The sequence below is a fragment of the Lagopus muta genome, chromosome 6 (assembly GCF_023343835.1).
Source record: "Lagopus muta isolate bLagMut1 chromosome 6, bLagMut1 primary, whole genome shotgun sequence".
NCBI classification, from domain to species: Eukaryota; Metazoa; Chordata; class Aves; order Galliformes; family Phasianidae; genus Lagopus; species Lagopus muta.
Window position 1 is genome coordinate 31,067,363 of NC_064438.1, and position 21,907 is coordinate 31,089,269.

At 38.9% G+C, this 21,907-nt stretch overlaps 1 protein-coding gene across 4 annotated transcripts in view; it reads left to right on the forward strand.

The window, feature by feature from the left end:
* The window catches only part of MEIS2 (Meis homeobox 2), a 167,563-nt gene that overhangs the window by 5,413 nt on the left and 140,243 nt on the right, over positions 1-21,907 (forward strand). For all 4 annotated transcript variants that reach the window (XM_048949469.1, XM_048949471.1, XM_048949470.1 and 1 more), the window contains exon 7: positions 9,961-10,075. In XM_048949469.1, coding sequence (XP_048805426.1) covers positions 9,961-10,075 — 115 coding nt within the window. The remainder of the gene's footprint in view (positions 1-9,960; positions 10,076-21,907) is intronic.

Here is a 21,907-nt window from a genome sequence, read left to right on the forward strand (position 1 = left end):
ACTTTCTGACACTTTCAAGTTGTTCAGAGGACTGGTCCCTGGTTTCATTGTCTGTGGCTGTTGTTTGTTGGTACTGTTTCCACCTTTAGTAAGGTTGGATCCCACCTTTAGGCCTTCCCTCTCGGTTTCTAAAGTTGTAAAAATGTGAAACTTGCCTTCTGTTTCCAACCGCGAGTCTGCAGTGGTTGGTAAAGTTTGCTGGCCCAGGCGACTCGGGAAGGCAGCAAACTGGTGTGGTGCTCGGTGCTTTTTGTCCTTCTTTGCCATCTCTGTAGTCTATGCAGCAACACAGGAAAACAGAGAGAAGAAAGTTAGGAAGAAAGTTTGCTGCTCTCCTCCCCCCTCCCCTCTGGCGGGGATGACAAGTGATGAGAATTATTGGCAATACTACATTGCATTAAAGAAGGGGGTTAGCATATGAGAGTTTCCAATGCTTGTGCTTTAGAGCAGCTTATTGTCAGAATATGGACTTATTGCCAAACGCCTGAAGCATCTTCATAATAAAAGACAGTAACCTTGATGAAGCAATTATTAACAATGTATTACAGAAAGCTGGAGAGAACGATGATGGAGTAACTGTAGGTTAGTGGTTGATTTTAACACTTGCGGAGTTGGTGAATTCATGCTATGTGTGTAGGACTGAAGTTGGTGTGCGTGGTGAGCAGAGAGCCTTTGTTTTTCCGGGATGGGAGCAGCTCTGGTGACACTCAGGAACACGGAGAGGAAGAGAGACCTCGGGATGTGCAGGGAAAGATTGCAGCTGGTACCGCAGAGAGGGAGTGGAGAGCTCTGGTTAAAAAGAGTGGGTGTGAACTCTGGTTTATTTATAGGAAACGCATCCCTAGGGGGGAAAGGGGGTTTACGCAGTTTTAGATTCAATTGAACTCATAATCTAAATGATACAGTCTAATATTTTAGCAGTTGAAATATTAATTTAACACCCGGTGTGAAGTTAACCATGCTCTGCACAGACGCCCGCCCTCATTTCCCTGCGCGTTAAGCAGAGCAGCTCTCAGCCCAGGGAGAAGCAGCTTTCCAGGAGCTTTTGTTTCCTTTGAAAACACGTTGTTTGTGTGTGTGTTTGGTAATTGCATTAGACCTGGACTGAAGCTGAATTGGGAGATGATCATAAATTCTCCTAAACACCCCTCTCCTGGTATTGCTTAGTTCCAGAGCCCTGGAAATATTTTTGAAGCCAAGACTTAGCTTTCATTTTCTCATTTGCGTGAGGTAAACATTGCAGAACAAGATTCCTATGATGCTGTGCATTTGAAATCTATTATTTTGAGGGGAAAAATGTATACACAGTGGTCCCTGAAAGTTTCTCCGCTTGTCAGTTATCTCACATGTAGATAATAAAGTCTATGAGGCATGACACTGTTTCAAAAATATTTGTTTTATGGCATTTTACAACCCTAAATGCGCGTGCATAAGTATTATGGAGGAGTAGGAGAAAAGAAATTAGAGTGAGTGGCACCCTGAAAGCTATAGGGTCATTGTGTATAATTCAGAGCAATAGAAGAAAAAAAAAAAAAACCTCCATGTTTTTCTAGTACGGTTTCTTTACAAGAGTGTGTTTCAAGTGGAAGTGTAGAAATGGAGCATGCTTATGTTTATATTGAGGAGATTAGATAAACTAGCCTGTTTAGGGTTCTGGCAGATGGCGAATGCTCAAGCCAATTTGCAGTGCTCCATTATAATATTTAAATTCACACACAATGATAGGACAGGGGTGGAGGGGGTTAGCATTTTGATAATTTGATAACCATTATCTTCCCTAAGAAGAATCTCCTTTTATTTTTTGTGGCCCAAAAAGCAAACTCAAATAAATATGACAACCCATTTATCTTACACCCGTTAGGGTTTACCACTTCATTGGGTATTATAATTTAAAGCCTTTTATTTCCTGGAGATTTGAGCTATAACATTTTTACTTTAGCCCCCTGCTATTTGTTTTGAAAGGAAGCAATAATTTGTGCAACCAGAACACCAACTGGGAAATGAAGAGTTGTATCACATAGTTACATTTTATTCATGCGTTTTGGGAAATGTGTCTCCTTACTGGATTTTTTATTTTTTTATTTTTTTAAAAATATATTAGCTTGTTTTCTCAACAAAACTTTAACACTGTTTTACAGCTTGGTCAAGCTACTGTTTATGTACACATTGGTGTTTACATTGTACAAGGCTGCAGCAGGAAGAAATCTTTTGTTTGTAAAGTAGGAAAAGCTTTAAAAATTGCTAATATAAACATGCATGACTATCAAAAAGCATGCTATCATTTGCAAGCATCTACCTGAAAATGTAATAGTTCAAGCATGCAAATTTGTCCAATTTGACTCTCCAGGTTTATTTTTTCATTTGCTTTGATATGCATATTTAATATATAGCCCCAGGCTAGATCTCATTTGGTGAAAGTTGGTGCAGGGGTGATGATGAGCCACTTCAGAGGGACAGAGACAGCATGTTGTTTCCTCTGTTTTATGTATTGGCCCACTATTCTGATCCAGGGGTCTTCCCCTCATGGTTTTATTTGCACATGAAATACCAGGAGCAGCTCTGCTGATTGGCTGTGAATAATGATAGCCAAAAAGCAGTGTAGTTGCATTTGTTGTGTGCCAAGGTTTCTCCTGTGGAGGTGACAGTTTGTGACAGCTGTTTGACACCCCAAAAATCCACACACCTCTGTTCTTATTAAGCGGTATAAAGCTACATCCTGTGTGTGTGTTTTCTGTGTGTGCAAGGGCTGGCAGCAGTGACAGTGGCAGAGTGGAACCGACACCTAATGCAGCTCTCATTTTCGTTCCTTGGCTAGACCTGAAAATTGCCATAAGTAACAAAAAGAGCGATGGGATTAGCCGATATTTACCACAGCACTTCAACTGGGATGCTGAGATATAACGCTTCCCCTTTCAAAATCTGCTGCTGTATTATTTATATAACTTAGCTGGAAACCAAAAGCAAAATCAACAAAGGAATGAACTCTTCAGAGGCATACCTGTGCTGGAAAGAGGAGACATCTGTACGTGGTTGTGCTGTATGTGTTTGGCAATAAATGTGTACATCGAATTTTGTTTTAGTGCGCTATTAACTGTTATGTAATACAGTAAGTGTAAGGGGTCCGGGGACTTAGAAGATCAAATAGTGTAGCTCTGGCCACAAGAAGCTGAAACTTTTGTTATTACTCTGCTGTGTTTAGTAAATATAACAGCCCATAATTAGTGTTTGAATTTTTAACACCCTCGTATTTTTTTTATTGCTCTGAGGTATTAGCTGTAGATGGGAAGAAGGTAATTACAGCTATGCCCTGGCTGAACCAGATCAGTAAGGAAAGAAAAAATGGAAAGAAACCTTTCCAGCTGCAATTCGAGTCAAGTCTCCCAACACAGACAATTTATTATTGTTCAATATAAACACGCTGGGCCCTATCCCACATTCTGCGTTCAGCCTAAAAGATCTGTTGAGATTGCCAACAAATCTCATTTTTCTTTTCTTTCCAGCTATTCAAATCTGGAAAAAAGTGATGCCTGTAAAATTTGGGGATTTAAAAAACTTTTTTTTTTTTTCCCCAGCCCCCCCAGCATAAATTATAGTTTGTACTTTAGTTCCATTTCTTTTGTACCTGATCTCACCTGATGCCATACAATTTTTCCTTTAGCACAGTCTACTTTGAAGCCTAGAAATTTTCCTGTAGAAATTTATGGCTCTCCTTCCTCTGGCTTTCATGGGAGCAGGATTCGGGCCTCAGTCTTCTTGATATTTGTTTATAAGTTATAGTCAATTTGCAGCTGAGAGGTAATAATATACAGATCATCATTCATAAAATATAATTAAAAATGGATAGAAATATACATACGTCTCATTTTTTATAAAAGGACTGTTGACAGGTCAGAAATCTGATGCCTTAGCTGTAGAAGAGAAATATTAGTCAGAGTATTAAACCTTTCAGCTCTCACATGAGGAGATATGTATATTTTGTACTTTTGGACATACAGACATTTTGTGTTTCTTTCACATTTCTTATTGAAGAATGGCCTGTGCAAATTTCTGATGTCTGCTTGCAGACGAGAAAAAATAAAAATCAGTTCCAGCTATATAATTAAACCTTTTGGTAGGGTCTGACTGAGGAAATTGCTGCTGGGCTGGTGCTGCGCTCCTCAGGCACGCAGCCCTGGCGGACCTGGGTGGGAATGCTGAGCAGACCCCAGAGGTGCCCTTCCTGTCTGTAGTGGGTCAGAAGGGAAACCAGGGAGCTCACTGCAAAGAAGAAAAAGGACAAACTTTTTTCTTTCGTAACCAAATTTCTCAGTGCGTGGTTTAGGACTTAGGATGTCACTTAGGCCCCTTGGTCCTGAAAGACTGACGGGCATCAGGAAGTTTTCAAGACAACACAGAACATCGTGTATTTGTTCTTTTTGATGGGCACTGCTGAGACAAGTTACCAGGCATCTCACAATCGAATATTTTAATTTTAATTCGGGTTCTCTCTATTTGAAATGACATTGTAGTTCATCATCTATTTGATGCCGGTGTACCCTCTTTGGTTTGAGTTGTCTATCATTCTAGATGAAGTGTAGCCACACAGAACGATGTAGAAGGACAACTAAAAAAACAACAAAAACCTGATTTTTCAAGTCTCACTTCTTTACTGACAGGTGGATTATATGTCTGATTTCAATCTGAACTGAAAAATACAAAGCATGTAGTTTTAAGAGCGTTGCCACATTCTAGGAGTGCCAAAAATTCCTCTAGACAACTTTACTCAAATGCGAAGCCAAGGGACAAGAATGTCAAAATTAAAAATTGTACACGTGTAGATATGTACAGAAATATCTGATGGAACACAATACATTCTGTTTTGTTTCACTTGTGCAATTCACATACAATTTAGTTATTAAATCACACTGAATACGCACCTGTAGGAAAACATACCTTGGTAATATCAGGAGAAGCCTTTAAAAAAAAAACATACGCAATTTTCCACAGCCCATTTACTTATTGAGAGTTCCTTTATGTAATAAGTTTATTTTTGCCTCGTTCCACAGCAGCCTCTAAGATATCATCCTGTCCATCTGAAACACACACACAAGTGCACACGCACAAACGCACATGCATGTATGCATAGGGGTTCTTACGCCTGGTGTAGCATGCCATCTTTTGATACACCGTGGTACAGAGGGATAGATTTTTGTGGCATTGGTCACACCAGTAATTCCACCGTTGTTTACAGGCATTGCTTGTAAGAAGAAAGTGGGCAGGATTTGGCTTGTATTTAGTGAGGAGAATGCCACCTATGTCAGTAGTTCTGTTCAGGTTTGTGTTTGAAAAATTAATTTACAAAAGCAACCTCCAGACCTTCGATTCCACCCCTGTTAACAGAGAGTCCTACAGATATTGCAGTTTCTTTCAGGAAAGCAAGTCATGCTTTATTTGTTCACACAAGATAAATGGTTTTGTCCATTTCATCTGATAAAATTTAAGGCCCTGATCCCGTCATGGCTGTGTACTCCAAATGCTGGTTAACGTCTGTGAGCCAATTTCTGCTCAACGTACTCACATGGATATCAGCTGGCCTGATTGATCTGACTTCCAGTTACAAATAAGAAGCAAATTCCTTATGGTTAATTGAGTCTTTAATATCGCCATAAAAAACACTGTGAGATCAGAATCAGCTGCAGAGGGACTGTGTACACTCCCAAAAATTTTGCCAGACTTTGCCCAGTGGTGATTCTGGGCATGCAAAGTAACAATTGCAATTTGGCTGAAGGTTGTCCTCTATCAAATCTCTCTGTTACAACACCTCTGTTCAAGAAATCCTGCAGCAATTAAAAAACTCATACAGTTTCCACCAGATCTGCAGAATTAACTAAAGTGTAATGCACCAGACTGCTTTGTATACCAAGACACTCTTGTCCTTTCTGCTGCTCTTTTCTAGATTTAGCAAAATTCAGCGATGGTGATAAATCAATTTTATTTTATTTATTATTTTTTTTAACTTCCAAGGGAAAAAACACTGGTAAAATTATGTTTTCTAGGGAAAGCTGTGTGTGTAAATGAGAAACAGTGGATAGCAGTAGAGTGATCTCCTGTGGCCCTGCTAGTACAAGCTTTCCCCATATTGTCTCCTGCTTTTATATTAATTACAACTTGCATTATCAGCTGTGAGTCTGTAGCCCAGCAAATAGAAAATACTGCCCCTGGAGACCTAGCTTCTTGTATCTATTTTCCATCTCTTTCTATTGTGCTCTGCTCAGTATTCACTGCTTTTCTCTTGATAACACTGCTCTTTAACACAATTAGGTAAGAGCAAGAGGAGCATCATATTTGACTCCCAGTTATTAAAACTATTGGGAATAGGCATGTGTGCTATTTACCTTCTGTGGTACAAGTCATTAGTTTAGGTCATATGTGTGTGAACGTTTCATCGTGTACAGGCAAACACAAAACAGGTGATTGTATTTTAGCAAGCATCATCCATGCTCTTTGGTATGTTTCTGTAAAGCATATTACTAAACCTTGCAGAAAGATATGAGAAGCTATGCAAATAGTTTGTATAATTCATGTTATCTATTTGTTTTTCTCTTCTTTACAATACAATAACTTAATACAAATTTCATGGGAAAAATGAAATAGAAAATTAGAATTATTACTGAAGGGCTTTGTATCAGGATGGATTTCTCCAAATTATACTGATAAAACGTATCTAGTGAAGCACACTTTAGGTCTCTCATTGTTTTTTTGTTTCGTTTTCTTGATGATGAAGATGTACATATAAATACTTGTAATCAGGCATTTGGCGAGGAAGTTTTCTTGAGGGATGAAAAGTTGGAAACAGTTTAGGGCAAGAAAGACACTGCACAATGATTCTAGTCCAATGAAAAAGAATTCTGTCATTTTTATGAGGCTGTAAACTCCACCCCGAGAGTTATTCATCATTTTTAAAATAATATTAGAGCGTAGCTGCTTCCCTTGCTTTTAGACTCTTCCAAAATTCTACCGTTGTCTCTTGTAAATACTCCAGCTAACTACTTCTATTTTTCAAGAAAATTCTGCCAAATTGCTTCCTCGAGAAAACTATGTTGCAAAAAATATATTAAATTTCCAATCAGTCCACCCTGTCTTTCCAAAACCGAATGTACAAACTGAGGTCAGGAACAACTCAGCCTGGTAGGGACAGCAAGAGTTTTCAGCTGCAGGAAGTCTTATTTATTGAGCCTTTCCAAATCAGCACATTTCTGAAACATAAAGGCTGGTCTAAGCTTTTGAAATACCCTATGATAGGTTTTGGATGGCATTTGCCTTAAAACATAACTGAGGTGTTACCAGTTAATTATTGTAATTTTCTTATGTGTGATAAGGAGCTCCAACAGCAGCCAGCTTAAGAGAGCCTGCAGTGCATAAAATTAACATACCTCACTGTGTTCCCTGAAAAGTTTAGCCTAGGTGAACATGTTGCAATTATTACATTTTCTAAAAGAAGGTTCCAGCCTGGTGTTGTTGGAGAGCTAAACTCATGCTATGCTATTGTTTCTTTTCTTTTTCATGTATTTCTTCTAGCTCTTTATCTGATTACCATCCGGCAAACAGCTGACGCTAAGAGGCTGCAGAGGGCTGAAGAGCTCCTGTCTGCTGTTTGCCTTCAGCTTGAAGCTATTTGAGTGGCTTCCTAACTCAGAGATAAAAAGAGAAGCTCATAGGCACAACTGTGTTTTAATCGAGGCTGTAAAGAGACTTACTCAGTTTTTGCATTTTATTTCCATCTGAACTTTTTGGGAACCTTATTTCAACTGTGATTTTTTTATTTTTTTATTTTTTTTTAATAACATCTGGGCTTCCTGAACTTTCAAGCCTTCTCACTGTTCTTTTTCTGCATCTTCGCACCTGATTCTGTAAAATGATGGTAAAGCTTTTGTATTTTCTGAAATGAAATTGTGGAGGCTTACAGCATTAATAAGAATTCCAGAGACCTAATTAATTTAACAACAACAAGGAATATAAAATTTCATTGTGGTTATTACTATTTTTCTCTTGTGGGTCTATGTGAGAGAAGGAGATTGGTCTCACAGGTTTTGAAAGGGTGGTGGTTTTATACCGTAAATGCTATTGTGCTGTCAATTGTGCTGATAGGTGAGGTGAATTTAAGATCGTGGACTGTCATCTGATCTGCTTATATCTTCCTGCTCTGGAGCCCCATACGTATGTGCATGTGTGTGTTTGTGTAAGGTGAAGGGGGATTTGGATCCTTCTCACCCTTTGGTCACCTGGAGCTTTATTCAGAGCCTTTTGAAGTCATAGGCTCTTCCCTTTGTCTCTGCTGTGATCTGGGTCAGGCCCATTAGATTTATGTTACTGGGTTTTGCTGCAAGACGTTCTTTGGCAGTTCTATTTTATGTTGCTATAGAGCATGTGGTACTAATCAGCACTAGGAGATTACTTTGAGATGTTTCATTATATATTTGGGGACCTGATTCCAATCACACTTACACTGAATTTTACAATGGGTAAATCAGATGATTTTGTTGAACTTATTCCTACTGCACATTGGGGTAGATGAGGTCAGAATTCGTCCCACTGAAATAATTTAACAAAACTTGTCAATTGCTGCTTTGGGGCTCTCCTTATGTTTTAATAGCTCAATGTTATTTCATAAGGCACAATTTGTATGCAGTCAGACCTAAGAAACAATTTTTTTGGGGGGGGAGGGGGTTAGCTTTTGGAGGTTGAGGGGGATTTGTTGTTTGCTTTGGTTTTGGATTATTATAACACGCTTGATTTAAGTTGTCACATGCAGGTGACAAGTAATGCAGGTCCAGCCCCTAGTCTGATCTGTTTCATGTGTTCTTGTTCTCCTTTTCTGCCAGAGGAAATTCCATCTCTTGCCTGCCTTCATGTGGTGCTGATAAAGCTCTTCCTGTACAGTAGAATTCCTGTTTTCCTTTAAGCAACAGCAGGGTATTGGGAATGATCAGGAAAGGGGAGGAGGACAGGAGGAGAATACACTCAACAAAGTAGCGCTAAACTGTAACATTAACTTTTCCTCACTTATCCCTTTAAATAACAGCTCCTCACTTCAGGAAAGCCAATACTCAATAAATTAGAAAGCTATCATGAATGATGTGAATAAAGTACAGTGGTTGAGGACTTACTTAGCCAAGTTTTACGAACTCTGTATGTCTGTCTTCTGTATTCTCTTTTGTCGTGTTTTGTGCATAGTAATATGGAAAGAATTACATAAAAATCGCTATACGTGTTATTTTAGGTAATTACCTGGTGGTTATTCTTGACAATGCTTGTAAGCGAACTGTTAGAGTGATACAGCTAGGAAATATTTGAAATGTGTCACATCAACGTGGTGGTTGGGAGTAAGGAAACATCTTCATGTTATAATGCATTTCAGAAGCAGCTTGCTTTTTTTCCTGCGTCTTTGTATTTGCCTCAACTTTTTTCCACTGCACAGACCAGTGAGAGAATAGGGTGGGAGGGCACATCCCTCTTTCATACGCATTCTCTACTTCTTGAAAACAGTTTCCCTCCTCTTCCTCTCTCCTCCCATCTCTCATCAGTCTGGAAAAACAAAGTGTGGAGAGAGAGTTTACATGACTACTGCCCTGATGTGAGCACTCAGTACCATAAACTGTGTAGGTTGGTTGGTGTTCTTCTCCAAGACCCCCTGTAGCTTATTAAGGAACATACATATAAATGTGTATATGTTACTATTTTATTTCTACTTTTTTGAACGTGTCCTTTATTTTACTAAATGAATCCTTGTACCTCCTCTGTTTGTCTTTGCTGAAGAATTATTACACTGTGCAAACAGTATCAGTATTTGGCACGTTTCACAAATGCTAATGTGTATACTTTTCCCCCCTCTCCTCCCCTCTTTTCCTGGTTTTCTTTCTGTTCTTCATTTGCTGTTGGAATGGGAACTGTGGAAAAAATTCCTTGGCACTCTGACACCAGAATCCTTCATCTTGGAGAGACCACGATGATGCAACCTCAACGCACTCAGCAGGCACACCGGGGCCCTCCAGTGGGGGCCATGCTTCCCAGAGTGGAGACAACAGCAGCGAGCAAGGTAAAAGGTCAAACTTTTTCCCTGTGCAAAGTAGGCATGACTAAAATAACTTCAGCTTTTTTATTATATCAGTACATCTGCCTTAGAGTAAACATGGAGTGGCGGACTTGCAGTATAATCAGCTGTAACTTAGGGAGACGGTATTTCCTTTTCTTAACCCACTTAGCTGCATTTTATTATTATTTCAAAGAAAAATATCTAATCTTCAAACAAGCTTTGTAATAACAATTGATTAGTTCTGCCAATTCCTTTACAAATTTGGTTATCTACAGTTTATTTTTGTGTGGTGTAAGTAAATATAATGACAGACATACTCCCCAGCTGTGTTGCAGTAGTTTGAGCTGGGCTATAGACACAGAATTTAACCTATAGTTTTATATGGGGAAAGGTTGCCTGCATAATGTTATCAAACTGCTAACTTGAAGTAGGTACAAAACTCAAACAGGACAGAAAATGTTTCTTGCAATGTTTACTTGTACGGACTCGTGTCTGCTTCTGAAAATCTTGATTCTGAATAGTAAAAGGAGATGTACCTGAACTACAAAACCTTTGTTGTGTCTGTGCAATGAATTCCTCTCCAGGGTTCTGGGGGTTTGATTATTATTTTAGGTCTTCTTGTTTTATTTCCTATTGCCTTGCACTTTGTGTGTGGTCATCTGCATCCATGCTGAGTAAGTGTCAAAAGCTGTCATCTTGATACGATAGTGTTTTACACTTGCCTGTTAGAAGCATTAGTGGCTCCAGCAGGTGTGAGTCTCAAGCCTCAAGAACTAAAGAGTGGGGTAAAGATGGGCTACTGCCACATGTGGACTCTTGCTCAGAATGATGATCTTTAAGAGCAAAGCTTGTGGGAACCCCTCTTGTTTTTTTTTCTTTGTTGTTACACTAATTCTCAGCTGACAAATATGACACTACCCTTACAAGGCCTTATGACTCACTCCCTCCACCTGCATCTGTCACATTTTGCCACTGCTGTTGCCCTCACTTGGTGGTCACCCATATACCATACAGCCAGGTGACAGATGTGTGATCCTGCTAGCTGCGTGGGAGGAGCAGAGTGGAGTGGCCTTCAAGGCTGCAGGCCTGATGTTGCAGGGGCTCCCATGTGGTTCGTGCTATGCCTGGATGGCTACACTGCTGCAGCATTTTACCTCTCTCATGAGGCTGCTGTATGGCAGGGAGCTGCCCAATCTCCCTCACAACCAGGTGTCTCAAGTGCAACCTGTGACATTTGTCTCTCAAATGGCAGTTTGGGTTTGTCTCCTATGTGTACAACTTGTTTGTGCACTATTGGTGATAGAGGCAAAGGGTGTGATCTGTGTCCAGTGTGAGTTGCTTAGCCTGTGTGGCTGATCCAGAGCTGCACAAGGCCCAACATGAACTCGTGTTGTTCAGTGCCTTGTGCAAAGGACAAGTCAATGACTGCTGAGTGGCAAAATGGCATTATGCCTACAGGCTGGCTACAGTCTTTACTATTGGTGAAATGCTTAAACTGTGTGTTGTTGTTGAGGTATTTGAGACTGCAGAAATTGTAATGATAGGTAAGAAATTTGGTCACACCTGTATCTTCACTCTGTTGAGAAGCCCCTTATAAACTAGGAGTGCTTCTCTTAGCTATGCTTGATGTAAAGAGTTCCCCTTACTGACATCCAAAGATCTTGTATTTCACTAACAATCTGATTCCTCACCATATAAACTGGGGTGCTGCAGAAATATTCCTACGCGTGAGGGGCAAAAGTAGCTGGTTACAACTATGTGAGCTTTCTATTGAGAACGGACATTTCTAGCAGTATATGTGACTTAAGCAAACCTGTTACACTTACATCTGCAGAAGATGAACGGTTGCTGAAGGGCCAAATCCATCACCAGTGTTGCCTGGCCTAGCAAAGTGAAACATTGCTCATGCACTTCCCTTTGTACTCAGTTGGGCCTTTTAAAAGGAAGCAGTCGTCCAGTGGCAAATCAGCATTCCTCTCAGCTGCTGGCAGCTGAAAGATGTATGATCGTACAGTGCAGGAAAAATTCCCATTGGAGACAGCTTTGGATTGCTCTCTCCCCTGAACCCTGGGAAAGATTAGAAAGAAGGAGGTCTGGTGCAGAAATCTGCATTGAATTTTCTATATGCTTCTTTGAGGGGGCAGGGTCTGCTTTACCACTGAAATGGCAGTGAATCTGTCCCAACCACTTCTAAGTGTAGTGGAATGCCCTTTGGAGCTGTTCTGGCATAGCTACCTGTTTAGGTCAGCCTGGTTTCCCTGCAGTTTTGTTGAGACCTTCCTCAAATGTTGTATTTGACTTGTCCCAAAGGGCTTCTTGGGAAGCGAAGTTTTGTTACAGAGTCTTAGGTTACATTAGCAACCTTCGGGCTTTTCCACTGATACCTGGTGGCAGCAGAAATTGATTCAGACTAGACCCAGTCTATTCTGGCTCCTGGGAGCTCTCCCTCCATGTGTCTCATCTTTTTCCTTAAGTTTATGATGTGCATGTAGCTTGTGATTTTTAGGAGATGGGAGTGAGACGGGTGAGTGATGACACTCTTTTTGTTTTTACAGACTTTCTCTGCATGAGGTAGTTATATTTACTACATAAAAAAATACACTCATAATTCCCAAAGCTGGAACCAAAACAACTGTAGGCATTTTGGCTGTTTATAGAGGTCAACCTCTTGATCACAATGCACAGCTGCATTTTTGGCACCAAAAGGGTTAATCTAGTCAATGTTTGATATTAGATGCACAGGCATCGAAAGGGTTAAGGAAAGGGCCTTCGGGCAGTAAATGTTGAAAGATTATCCTAATTTTATTAGCGGCAAATGTCTATGTTGTTCTTAACATGTCACCTCACTTGTTCAACAGAAAGCTAAGCTATATAACATATTGATCATCTAACAAACCTAAGTACTAGTGACCTGTAATCTACCAAGCATTTATTGACTTTATCCTGGTTCAGATCCACAAATGCAGATCAATGCCATCTAACACCATTTTAGAGATCAGTAATTATGTAGCAGGTCTGATTCTTTTTTTCCTCCTGTCCTGGAAAGAGAGAGTTAAATAGACCAATAATAAAATAAAGTACTCTAAACATCTTACAAAGGAGAAAAAGGAGAAGCTGATTTAATGGTCTAATGAGGCCATCTTCCAGAGACTTGTTTTGTGTAGGGCTTGCTTTGACCTTTCGCTTTGCTCAGGAGCCCAACGCTTCATTTTTCACATTCTTGCAATTACGTTAACGCTTCAAGCATTTCTGACTCCAAGTCAGCTAGCAACACCAGGCATAACTCAACACTGTGAGTTTTTCTCCTCTCTGTAGATTCATTAACAGGTCACTGGGGTCCCAACTGAAATTTAAAACTGACTGGTTCTGTTGGGTTAGCTGAGTTATAGCAAGAGAGATGGCAGGAAAGGGGCTAAGAGAAGGGGAGAAGAGAGAGAAGACCCTTGGGTTTCTGTTGGGGAATACATGTGTGAAAACCCTAAGCAGAAGATTAAAAGGTGTGTGCAGCTTTATCATCCACCCTTTTATTTGGAGAGTAAGAAAAAAGATCTGAAAGTCTTTCAGGGTGTTTTCTGGATTCTATGGAGGCAATTTTTTTTTTTTTTTTTTTTTTTTTAAAGCCACTGTCTTTACACACATGGATAAATGACTTCTAGAGTTGTGCATCAGTTTGTACTACAGTGATGGATATGATGCTCCCACACTTTAATTCCTATTTAATCTCTTTATGAGATATTTCAAATAATGAATATGGCAGATTATGCATGGAAAGTGAGAAATAAATCTTTTGAAGGTATAAAAACATGTGATCTACGGGAAAGCACCAGGGAACAGTTTCAGTTTTGTATTTTATTATACCAGGATTTTATACCTCATTTGTCACATTCTTAGTTTAGTCAATGAAAGGGCCTGATCCAGAGAAGTCAGATGAGAGGCTGTAGTTTTTCAGGACCTTTTGGGAAGTTCAGTGCCTTTTAGGATTAGGCCTGAGGTGATAAAATTGTCTTCTTACGGTCAAGGAGTTGTTTCTAGGTTTTGCAGAAGTAAAGGTAATAAATGGGCATCAACTTCAGTTTGCCTTATTCATTTGACGGCTTGGTTGTTTATTGTGGCTGCTTGTGCTGAAGGAAGAGGATGTGTCCCTCTGTATCTGAGGGTTACTCTCTAGGGCAATATCTTCAAGTAATTTTGAAAAATTGTTGTCCATGTTTCTGTGGCGAAGACTCAACATGTGGTCCTGGGCTAAGTCAACTGTTAGCTGATGTTAACTAAAATCATGTGTGTTGATCCTACATTACACCTCTGGGTTGATGCAAGTTTGAAACATCAGGCAGCGTCGCTTTTAAATATCATCGTGCAATGAACAAATTTGTTTGTGAAAGTAGCTGATAGGCCTTTGGGCACTGTCTTTTTACTGAAACCACATAAAGCTTTGGTCCAAGCTCTGATAGGGGAAAAAAAAAAAAAGACGGGGATAGTAGTAATGATAATGAACAAATAATAATTTTAATAATAAAAAATTTTGTTCATGCCAAGTCTTCAAAGCTTAATATCCAAAAACAAATGCTGCAACTTTTTTTCCCCCTAGCACTGTGCATGTAAGTGAGCCTGCTGAGGCTAACTAGCATACGTGTTCCTTGTAAGGATTCAGAATATGTGTTTATTTCTTTTTATTTTTACACGTAAAGCTATAAAATTTAGTTTTACTGGAAAAGAGCTGTCTTTTTGTAAGAAAGAAATTTCCTGATAGAAAAGCCCAAATATCCAGATGTGAAAAATTAAACTTCCTAATAAATAATGCTTCACTGGAGAGGCATTATTTCAGAAGGCACAGCTCTCATGAAGGTGAACTGTCTGAAGTATGAAAAACTCCTAAGGAACAATGACTTTTTTCAGCAGGGGAAGATACAGGAAGAGAGTAGCCCTTATTAATTCATCTTTTCCTTTCAAGTTTGAGGGGCCTGTCCTTGTGTTGATATGTATGAGTAATTCCCATTAATGGTGATGGGAGTTACGCATGTGCACTGACAGAAGAATAGACCTCTTAGTGTTCAAAGCACATGAAATTTACATTTTTTCCATTGCTGTAATTGAGATGTTGACAAATTGGAGAATATTGATGAGCCTTTGTTTTAAGTATTTCTTGCCAAGTTTGTTTTATTTTTTCATGGTTTGAACAATGGTGTGGGTTCAGCAGCAATGAATAATCAGGGTAGAGTAAAGATAACTTTCTATTTCAATATTTTGATGTGCCAATATGAAATAAATTGTCTTAGGCAAATGGAATATGCTGTTTTAATCATTAGCTATGCATGAAAGAAAAATTGATGTTGACATCTTTGCTGTAAAATCGTTGTAATGGGGCCTTCCTTACAATTCATTTTTGTAAAATTCATTTTGTACATTTTGCAGCAATTGAACAATCCCTGCACTGTGAATAGGCAGAATTCCCAGAAATACTGAGACAGTTGGCCCAGTAACTGCTGAGCTCACACTGCACACCACATGCACATTAACCATAATGATGCCAGAACCTGCTTAGCTAAATATAGTCACACTTTAGTATCCTACCATCCTCTCTTTTCTTTCTTTCTATTGCGTGAACAAATAGAGCTTTTTGCAGTTCTTGTTTGACTGCTGGGTTGGGGGAACAATTATGTCCCTATCCACTATTCAATAAGTAGCAGTAAAATTTCATAGTGCATCTTTGCTTCATGTGCTGTTTTCTAATATTCAGGCAGATTCCTCACTGTTTATTAAATTAAAGCTCAGAATGTGCGGGATTTAAAATCTTACATTTGCATTTAATGTCCTCACCTCACTCTTAAGTTTAAATCCATCTTGTTATATTTATGCATATATTAAGTCTATCAATAGATACGTCCTAGAAAACATTTATTTCCATATTTGAATGTGCTATGCATGGGTTTCAAACACTGCCCAGGAAAACTCTGTCAATGGAATGTTTTCATAGTGGCAGTAATCTCTTTAAAATAACCCTAAATACAATATGACAGATGCCATCTGGAATAATCTTTTGCTAGTTGCTTTCAACTTTTATTTTTTCCTACAGCTAAGTTCATCTAAAACTGGTCACTTGCTGTTGTGGTAAACGTAGCAAACTCTTTCTTCCCTTGTGCACATGTACATTCAGAGTTTACTTAATTATACTTAAAAGATGTTTGCCTCTGCTTCTTGTTGCTTTTTCTTTTTAAGTGTGTGTGTGTGTGTGTATTTATATATTTGTATTTCAAAATGAAGAAGGTAGGATTCCTCCTTAGGCCATTCTTTTCATCTCAGATCTTACTCAGCCTAACCCAATTTGCCTCTGAATGTTAGATAACATCCCATTTGCTAAATTACAATTGTATGCTTGTTACAATATTAATGGTTTCATAATGCAGCGCATTCAAACATACAGTAGCAAGTGCTTAAATGTCTTCCTGTGTTGTTACAGACCGACTAATTTCTTCCTATATGTGCCAACTTATTTGAAAGATCTAGTGTTGGAATCTCTAGATTTTTTTTTTTAACTTGGTGGTGTAAAGGGATGTCTCCTGATGCCTGTTAGAGTTTAATTTAGAGTAGTAATTAAACTTGAATACTGCCTCATAAACAAAAGATAAACAATAAACCAGCCACGTTCCCTGCTGTTTCATAGCTTTCTTTCCCAGATGTTTTAGCCTGATAATTTTTACATAGTGAACTACCTAGCAAAGAGTGCTACGGACAGAGGTCAAAGCCTTGTTCTTAGTAGCGAGGTTTATAAAAACTTTTTTAAATTTAAAAATATAAAAACTATTTTAATTTAAAAAAAAAATAATAATGTAGGATTTTTCTTTGTGTAGCTGATAAAATTTGAAAGCACTAATTGACCTAGCAATTCCCTCCCTCTTGTTCAACATGATGGCACTGATTTAAAATAATAATAATAATAGTAATAATTAAAAATTGTTTTTTCTGATTTTTACTACTGATGTTGCTATTTCTTAGTATTACGGTGCATGGGCAATGTATTAAAGTCGTCTACTATCCTTAAACAAACAAACAAAAAAACAACAAACAACACAAGATCTCCTTGCCCATGCTGACTGTGAGCAAACACAAATGCTCGCAGTGGAGTGCTTTAATTCGTTCAGCTGCCCGCTCAGGCTGTAGGAGCTGGCGGTCCATTCCTGGACTGCTCCTGTCAGCCATGATCTTTCTAATTGCCAGGTAGGAGTGGGCCGCTCGTCTGCAAGAAGCCATGTTATTTTCACTGGGTGGGGTAATTACTGAAAGCTGAGAATAGCTGCACTAAAGACACAGGGATACTTTCATGATCCCATTAGCATAAGAGTGGGTAAATTATTCATGCCAAGTGAGGATTCTATGGGGAAAAGTATAGTTAATGCACATAGTTTTTAAATGTATCCCTTTCTGCTCTGAGACTAAATTCTTGTTGGATTCAGTTCTCAGACATTTACGGGAAAGCTCTAGTGGCATGTTAGACGCAGTTCATCTCTCTCTGTTTGCAGCGCTCTCAATAGAGACCATCTGGCAAAGATCCAAAAGGTGATTAAACAAAATGATCAGCTCTTGTTGCTGTGTTACATGTCCAATACTCTGGATTAAAAAACATGACCCACAACAGTCGGCAACATCTTTTCCCCCCCCCCCCCCCTATTTTCCACCTCCCCCCCTCTCCCCCCTCTTCCCCTGAAAGAATTCAGATGGTCCGCAAATGTCTATGCCATCTTTGTGTCCTTATGGCCCATAATCATGAACAGGTTGTGCAAATGGCTCTTTCTGTAACACGGTCTGTTCCAGCAGCATAGAAACATTTCATATTAATTGGGTCAGTCTAATGTTCATAATGACATGGGGAAAAATTACCCAAATGTGTTCTTATAGTAAACACTTAAAATGTGTCTTTCTGCTATTAGAAAGTGAAATTTGACATCAGGCTCATGTGGCTGATTTCTTTTTTTTCTTTTTTTTTTTTTTTTAAAGTCTGAAGAAAATCAAAGCATGACAGAGTCATCTGCTGAAAATAGTTTTAAGCCCCTTCTAACCGAACAAATGGGGAGGGGGGAGACAGATAGAAGATGAGCTGTGGTTTAACACCACAATCAGGGATGAATTTACAGTGCTTTCAGAAGAGTACTCCCTTATCATAAACAAGCTGATAATCACACTGAATCTAACTCCCAATTAGCTCTTTCCTCACTCGTGGAGATCAGCATACATGTCCTCCTTAAGCCGTGATATGTTGCTGTTGAGTCAGACAGAACATTTGTATACCTTATGTCATATTTAGAATTTAAGGATTAACGCTATATATTTACTAGAAAATGTAGCTAATCAGCAAGGTAATTTTTCAAACCAATCACTTCAGTATCTGAGTTAAGGTAAAAATGCCAAGACTGTGAATAGAGGACATATGTATCTTATCTTTTTGGGGTTGCACCAAATGCCAAGTACTAGCGTAAATTCAACAGAAACCAGACATTGTTGGAAAGTAATTAAAGAAATATTGAAATTAAACCTACCATATGAGTGAAATATTTGTGGGCCTGCTTTGTTGCATACATAGCAGTGTGCAAGGAACTGAGCAGTGTTTCTTTCCCCCTTCCTTTCTTGGTTGTACTTCACTGAATACCACAGAGGGATCACCTGTGTGTTCGGAATTGGGATTGTCTTCACACTGCAACCACACTCCAAAATCAGCAAGCTTGCTTCGAGCAGAAATTTATTTAAGAACTAGCAATAAAATAAATAAAGCCTCCAAACCTATGCTAAGAAAAATCCGGTGTCACTGGTAGAGGCAGCCCACCCTATTGCTGTCAGCTCCCCTTACTGTGAGGTGGGCAGCAGTGGGTAAGGGTGGTGGACGGGCTGAGAGCCTGTGGAGGGTTTGCAGCTCCCCTGAGTCAGAGCCGTGCGGCAGATGAAAGGGCCTCGTGTAGCCTTGGGGGTCTTCAGGCTATTACAGGGCAACTCATGCTCTGTTATCATGCTGATTTTCAATTGATTTTTGGCTGTACAGTACTTGTTGAAGGCCCTCTGGAGCATCAAGCACTGCATTATGGAACTGCATATTGTAATACGTGTGTCTTTTGTTTCCCTGGCTTTACTTTGCCTGTGTTAACTGTTCTGCCATACTCCAGCTTCCAAGGGTGTTTTGTAGCTGGGGAAGAAGAACAGGTGAAAAAAATCTGACAAGCATTTTCAGTTGTCTCTTAATGAGGTCTGATATATTTGTTCCTAATTTTGGTATTTCAAATCAATCTGATTTTAAGTAACTGCGAAGCATTGCTTTTAACCTGTACAATTACTTCTACTCTAATCGACTGATCACCATGTACCAGTCAACCTGGCCCCAGAGTCTAAATATACTTTCTTCTTTAAAAAACTTGCTGTAAGATTCCTTTCAGTAGCTGGCACTCAGAGATTGTTGACTGTTTTTCTGCAGTCTCAGTTCTATAGGCTGAAGGGAGTGATTTCTCCTCTCTTCTAGCTTCTCCGTTCTCTATCTAAATTATTGTATTTCTCAGTTAGGTTTTTCATTCACCAGAAGTTGAGTGATTTACAGGCAAGTCTTGATAAGGTTAAAATTTTAAAGATCAGATCAGTGGCTAAATATTTATGCTATATTTTTCAAAATATTTACTATTTCAACCAGCAGCTTCTACTACACTAACATGTGTAAATCTTCACCCATACAGTAAAAGATGTGAATGAATATTTAAAATGTTTTCATTCTCATAAAAAGTACTTGTAAAAATGTATGTAGAAACTTAGACTTGCAGTTTTCTGGTCTACTTTAGCGTCTGGTATTATAAGAATTAGAAGAGAGCAGTACAGCTGTATGCGACTGCAACCTTAGTTACACTGCTAGTTGCACTATCCAAATAAGAATGAACACCAGAAGAGCATCTGTTATTTTGGTGCCCTTCCTCTGTTTCCCTTTTTGTTGCCTCAAGGAAAGATATGGATGTCTACTCAGGAGCAGCTATCTGCAGAACTGAATCCAAGAGGATTTTGAGTAAGTTGCATGGACTCTCTGGCCTGCATTCTTTCCAATCTGTGCAATGGTCACAAGCATAAGTAAATGGTGCACAGTTGTTACGAAATGGTCACTTGTTGGGGGACTGCTCATAGAGTCCACGAATGCAGGGTTATATAGAAAATCAAGTATGTTTCTTGCATTGGCTTTCATGAACTTCATCATGGCAGCACTGGATAAATTGCATTTGCAAACAGTACTGCTTATTTTAAAACTTCCAATTTTTTTTTTCAACAAAGGTGAGAAAAGGTAAATGAAATATTCATTATCTTTATATACGTAGATTTCTTTTTTTAAGCAAGAAGACTAATAAACTGAGTATTGAACGATGACATGGATCACCTCATCAGTTTCTAAATGGTATGTGTATGAAGGGAGTTCTAAAGTGATGCTTCCAGTGTTTAAAAATGTGTCATTATATATGTATCCTTTGCACTGTTCTTGGTTTTTTTTTTGTTTCATTTTTTCTCCCAAACATTCACAGTAAACATAGATGAAGGAAAACATCATTTCTATTGTTATGTAGGTCTTAGGGATCCAAGGATAATATTGGCTTAAAACAAGTTTGTGCAATGCACTGTCTTCCTTTTTCCTCTAGGATTTCCCCCTGCTCTAGAGCTATAGAACAGGTTGTGGTGTTTAGTGACCTTGCGCATCAGTAGTTCTGTCTTTTAAACACAGACATTGATTTTTCTCATCCTGGCATGAGAAGATCTAGCACACCCCCCGCACTGTTGCCTAAGAGCTTTCAGTGTGCACGCAGGCAGCGGTGGTTGAAAAGTGAAGGCTTAGGGCATCAGAATTGGCAGAGGTATCGTAAGCAGTCTGCTTTATATGTAGAGTTTTTTCATTAACTATGAAATAGAAGGAATCTATCTTTTTGTAACTATTTTATTATTGTTGCTTTTAGTCTGAATAAACATATACAAGTTTAAATGTAGTGATTTGGGTTTCCACAGAACTTAGAATAACATTTCAAAATGCACTGAACGAGAGTCCTGCTGTTAGTACTCACTATCTTCTGTTTATGAGCCACAGAAAGTTCGAAGGAAGGCAGTGAGAATTGGCTAAAAGTAGTTCTTCCTGCCCAGGGGGACGAAGGGGAAGGCATCCACTTAGGATCCTGATCCTTCTTGTGTGGAAATCAGTAGCATTAGCAGGGGCACTACTGCTTTCACATAAACAAAGCTTGACTCAAACACATTGATATAAACAAAAGCAAAGCATTATTCTCCTATTTTAAAAAGCATACATGCACAAAAAAAATCCTCCTTATTTTTGCTCCATTCCCATAGAAAGTACTGCTATTAAGATATGAGATCTGCAGAAAGACAGCCACAGTGCTTAATTCTTCTGAAAATTTCTGATCAAAATTTCATCATGCTTTATAGTTTAAGGAGCATAATGAATAAACACTAGCTTTTTTATTTGCTGAAGAAAATGTTGAGTTACTTTTTCCTCTGAGGTTTTTAAGTATTCAGATGAGTTCCGGAGGAAAATGTATTTATACTTTAAGTTTGGTTGAGTTCCTGAAATACTGTTTCAAATCAGCAAGAGATAATAGACATACAGTAAACTCAAAATTACATTTAAGCATGTTGACTGCTTTTGTTTGCTGCTGTACTCTATATAGTAACTCATCTTGTGCACAGGTATGTCTAGAGCTAAAGGATGGAAACAGTTCTTGGTTTTCTATTCTTACATCTGAGTGGCTTGTAAGTAATGGCCACAGTGCTCAGCTGTTTGGGGGTTATTTGTGAAGTCATCTTTATCAGTAGGAGCAAATA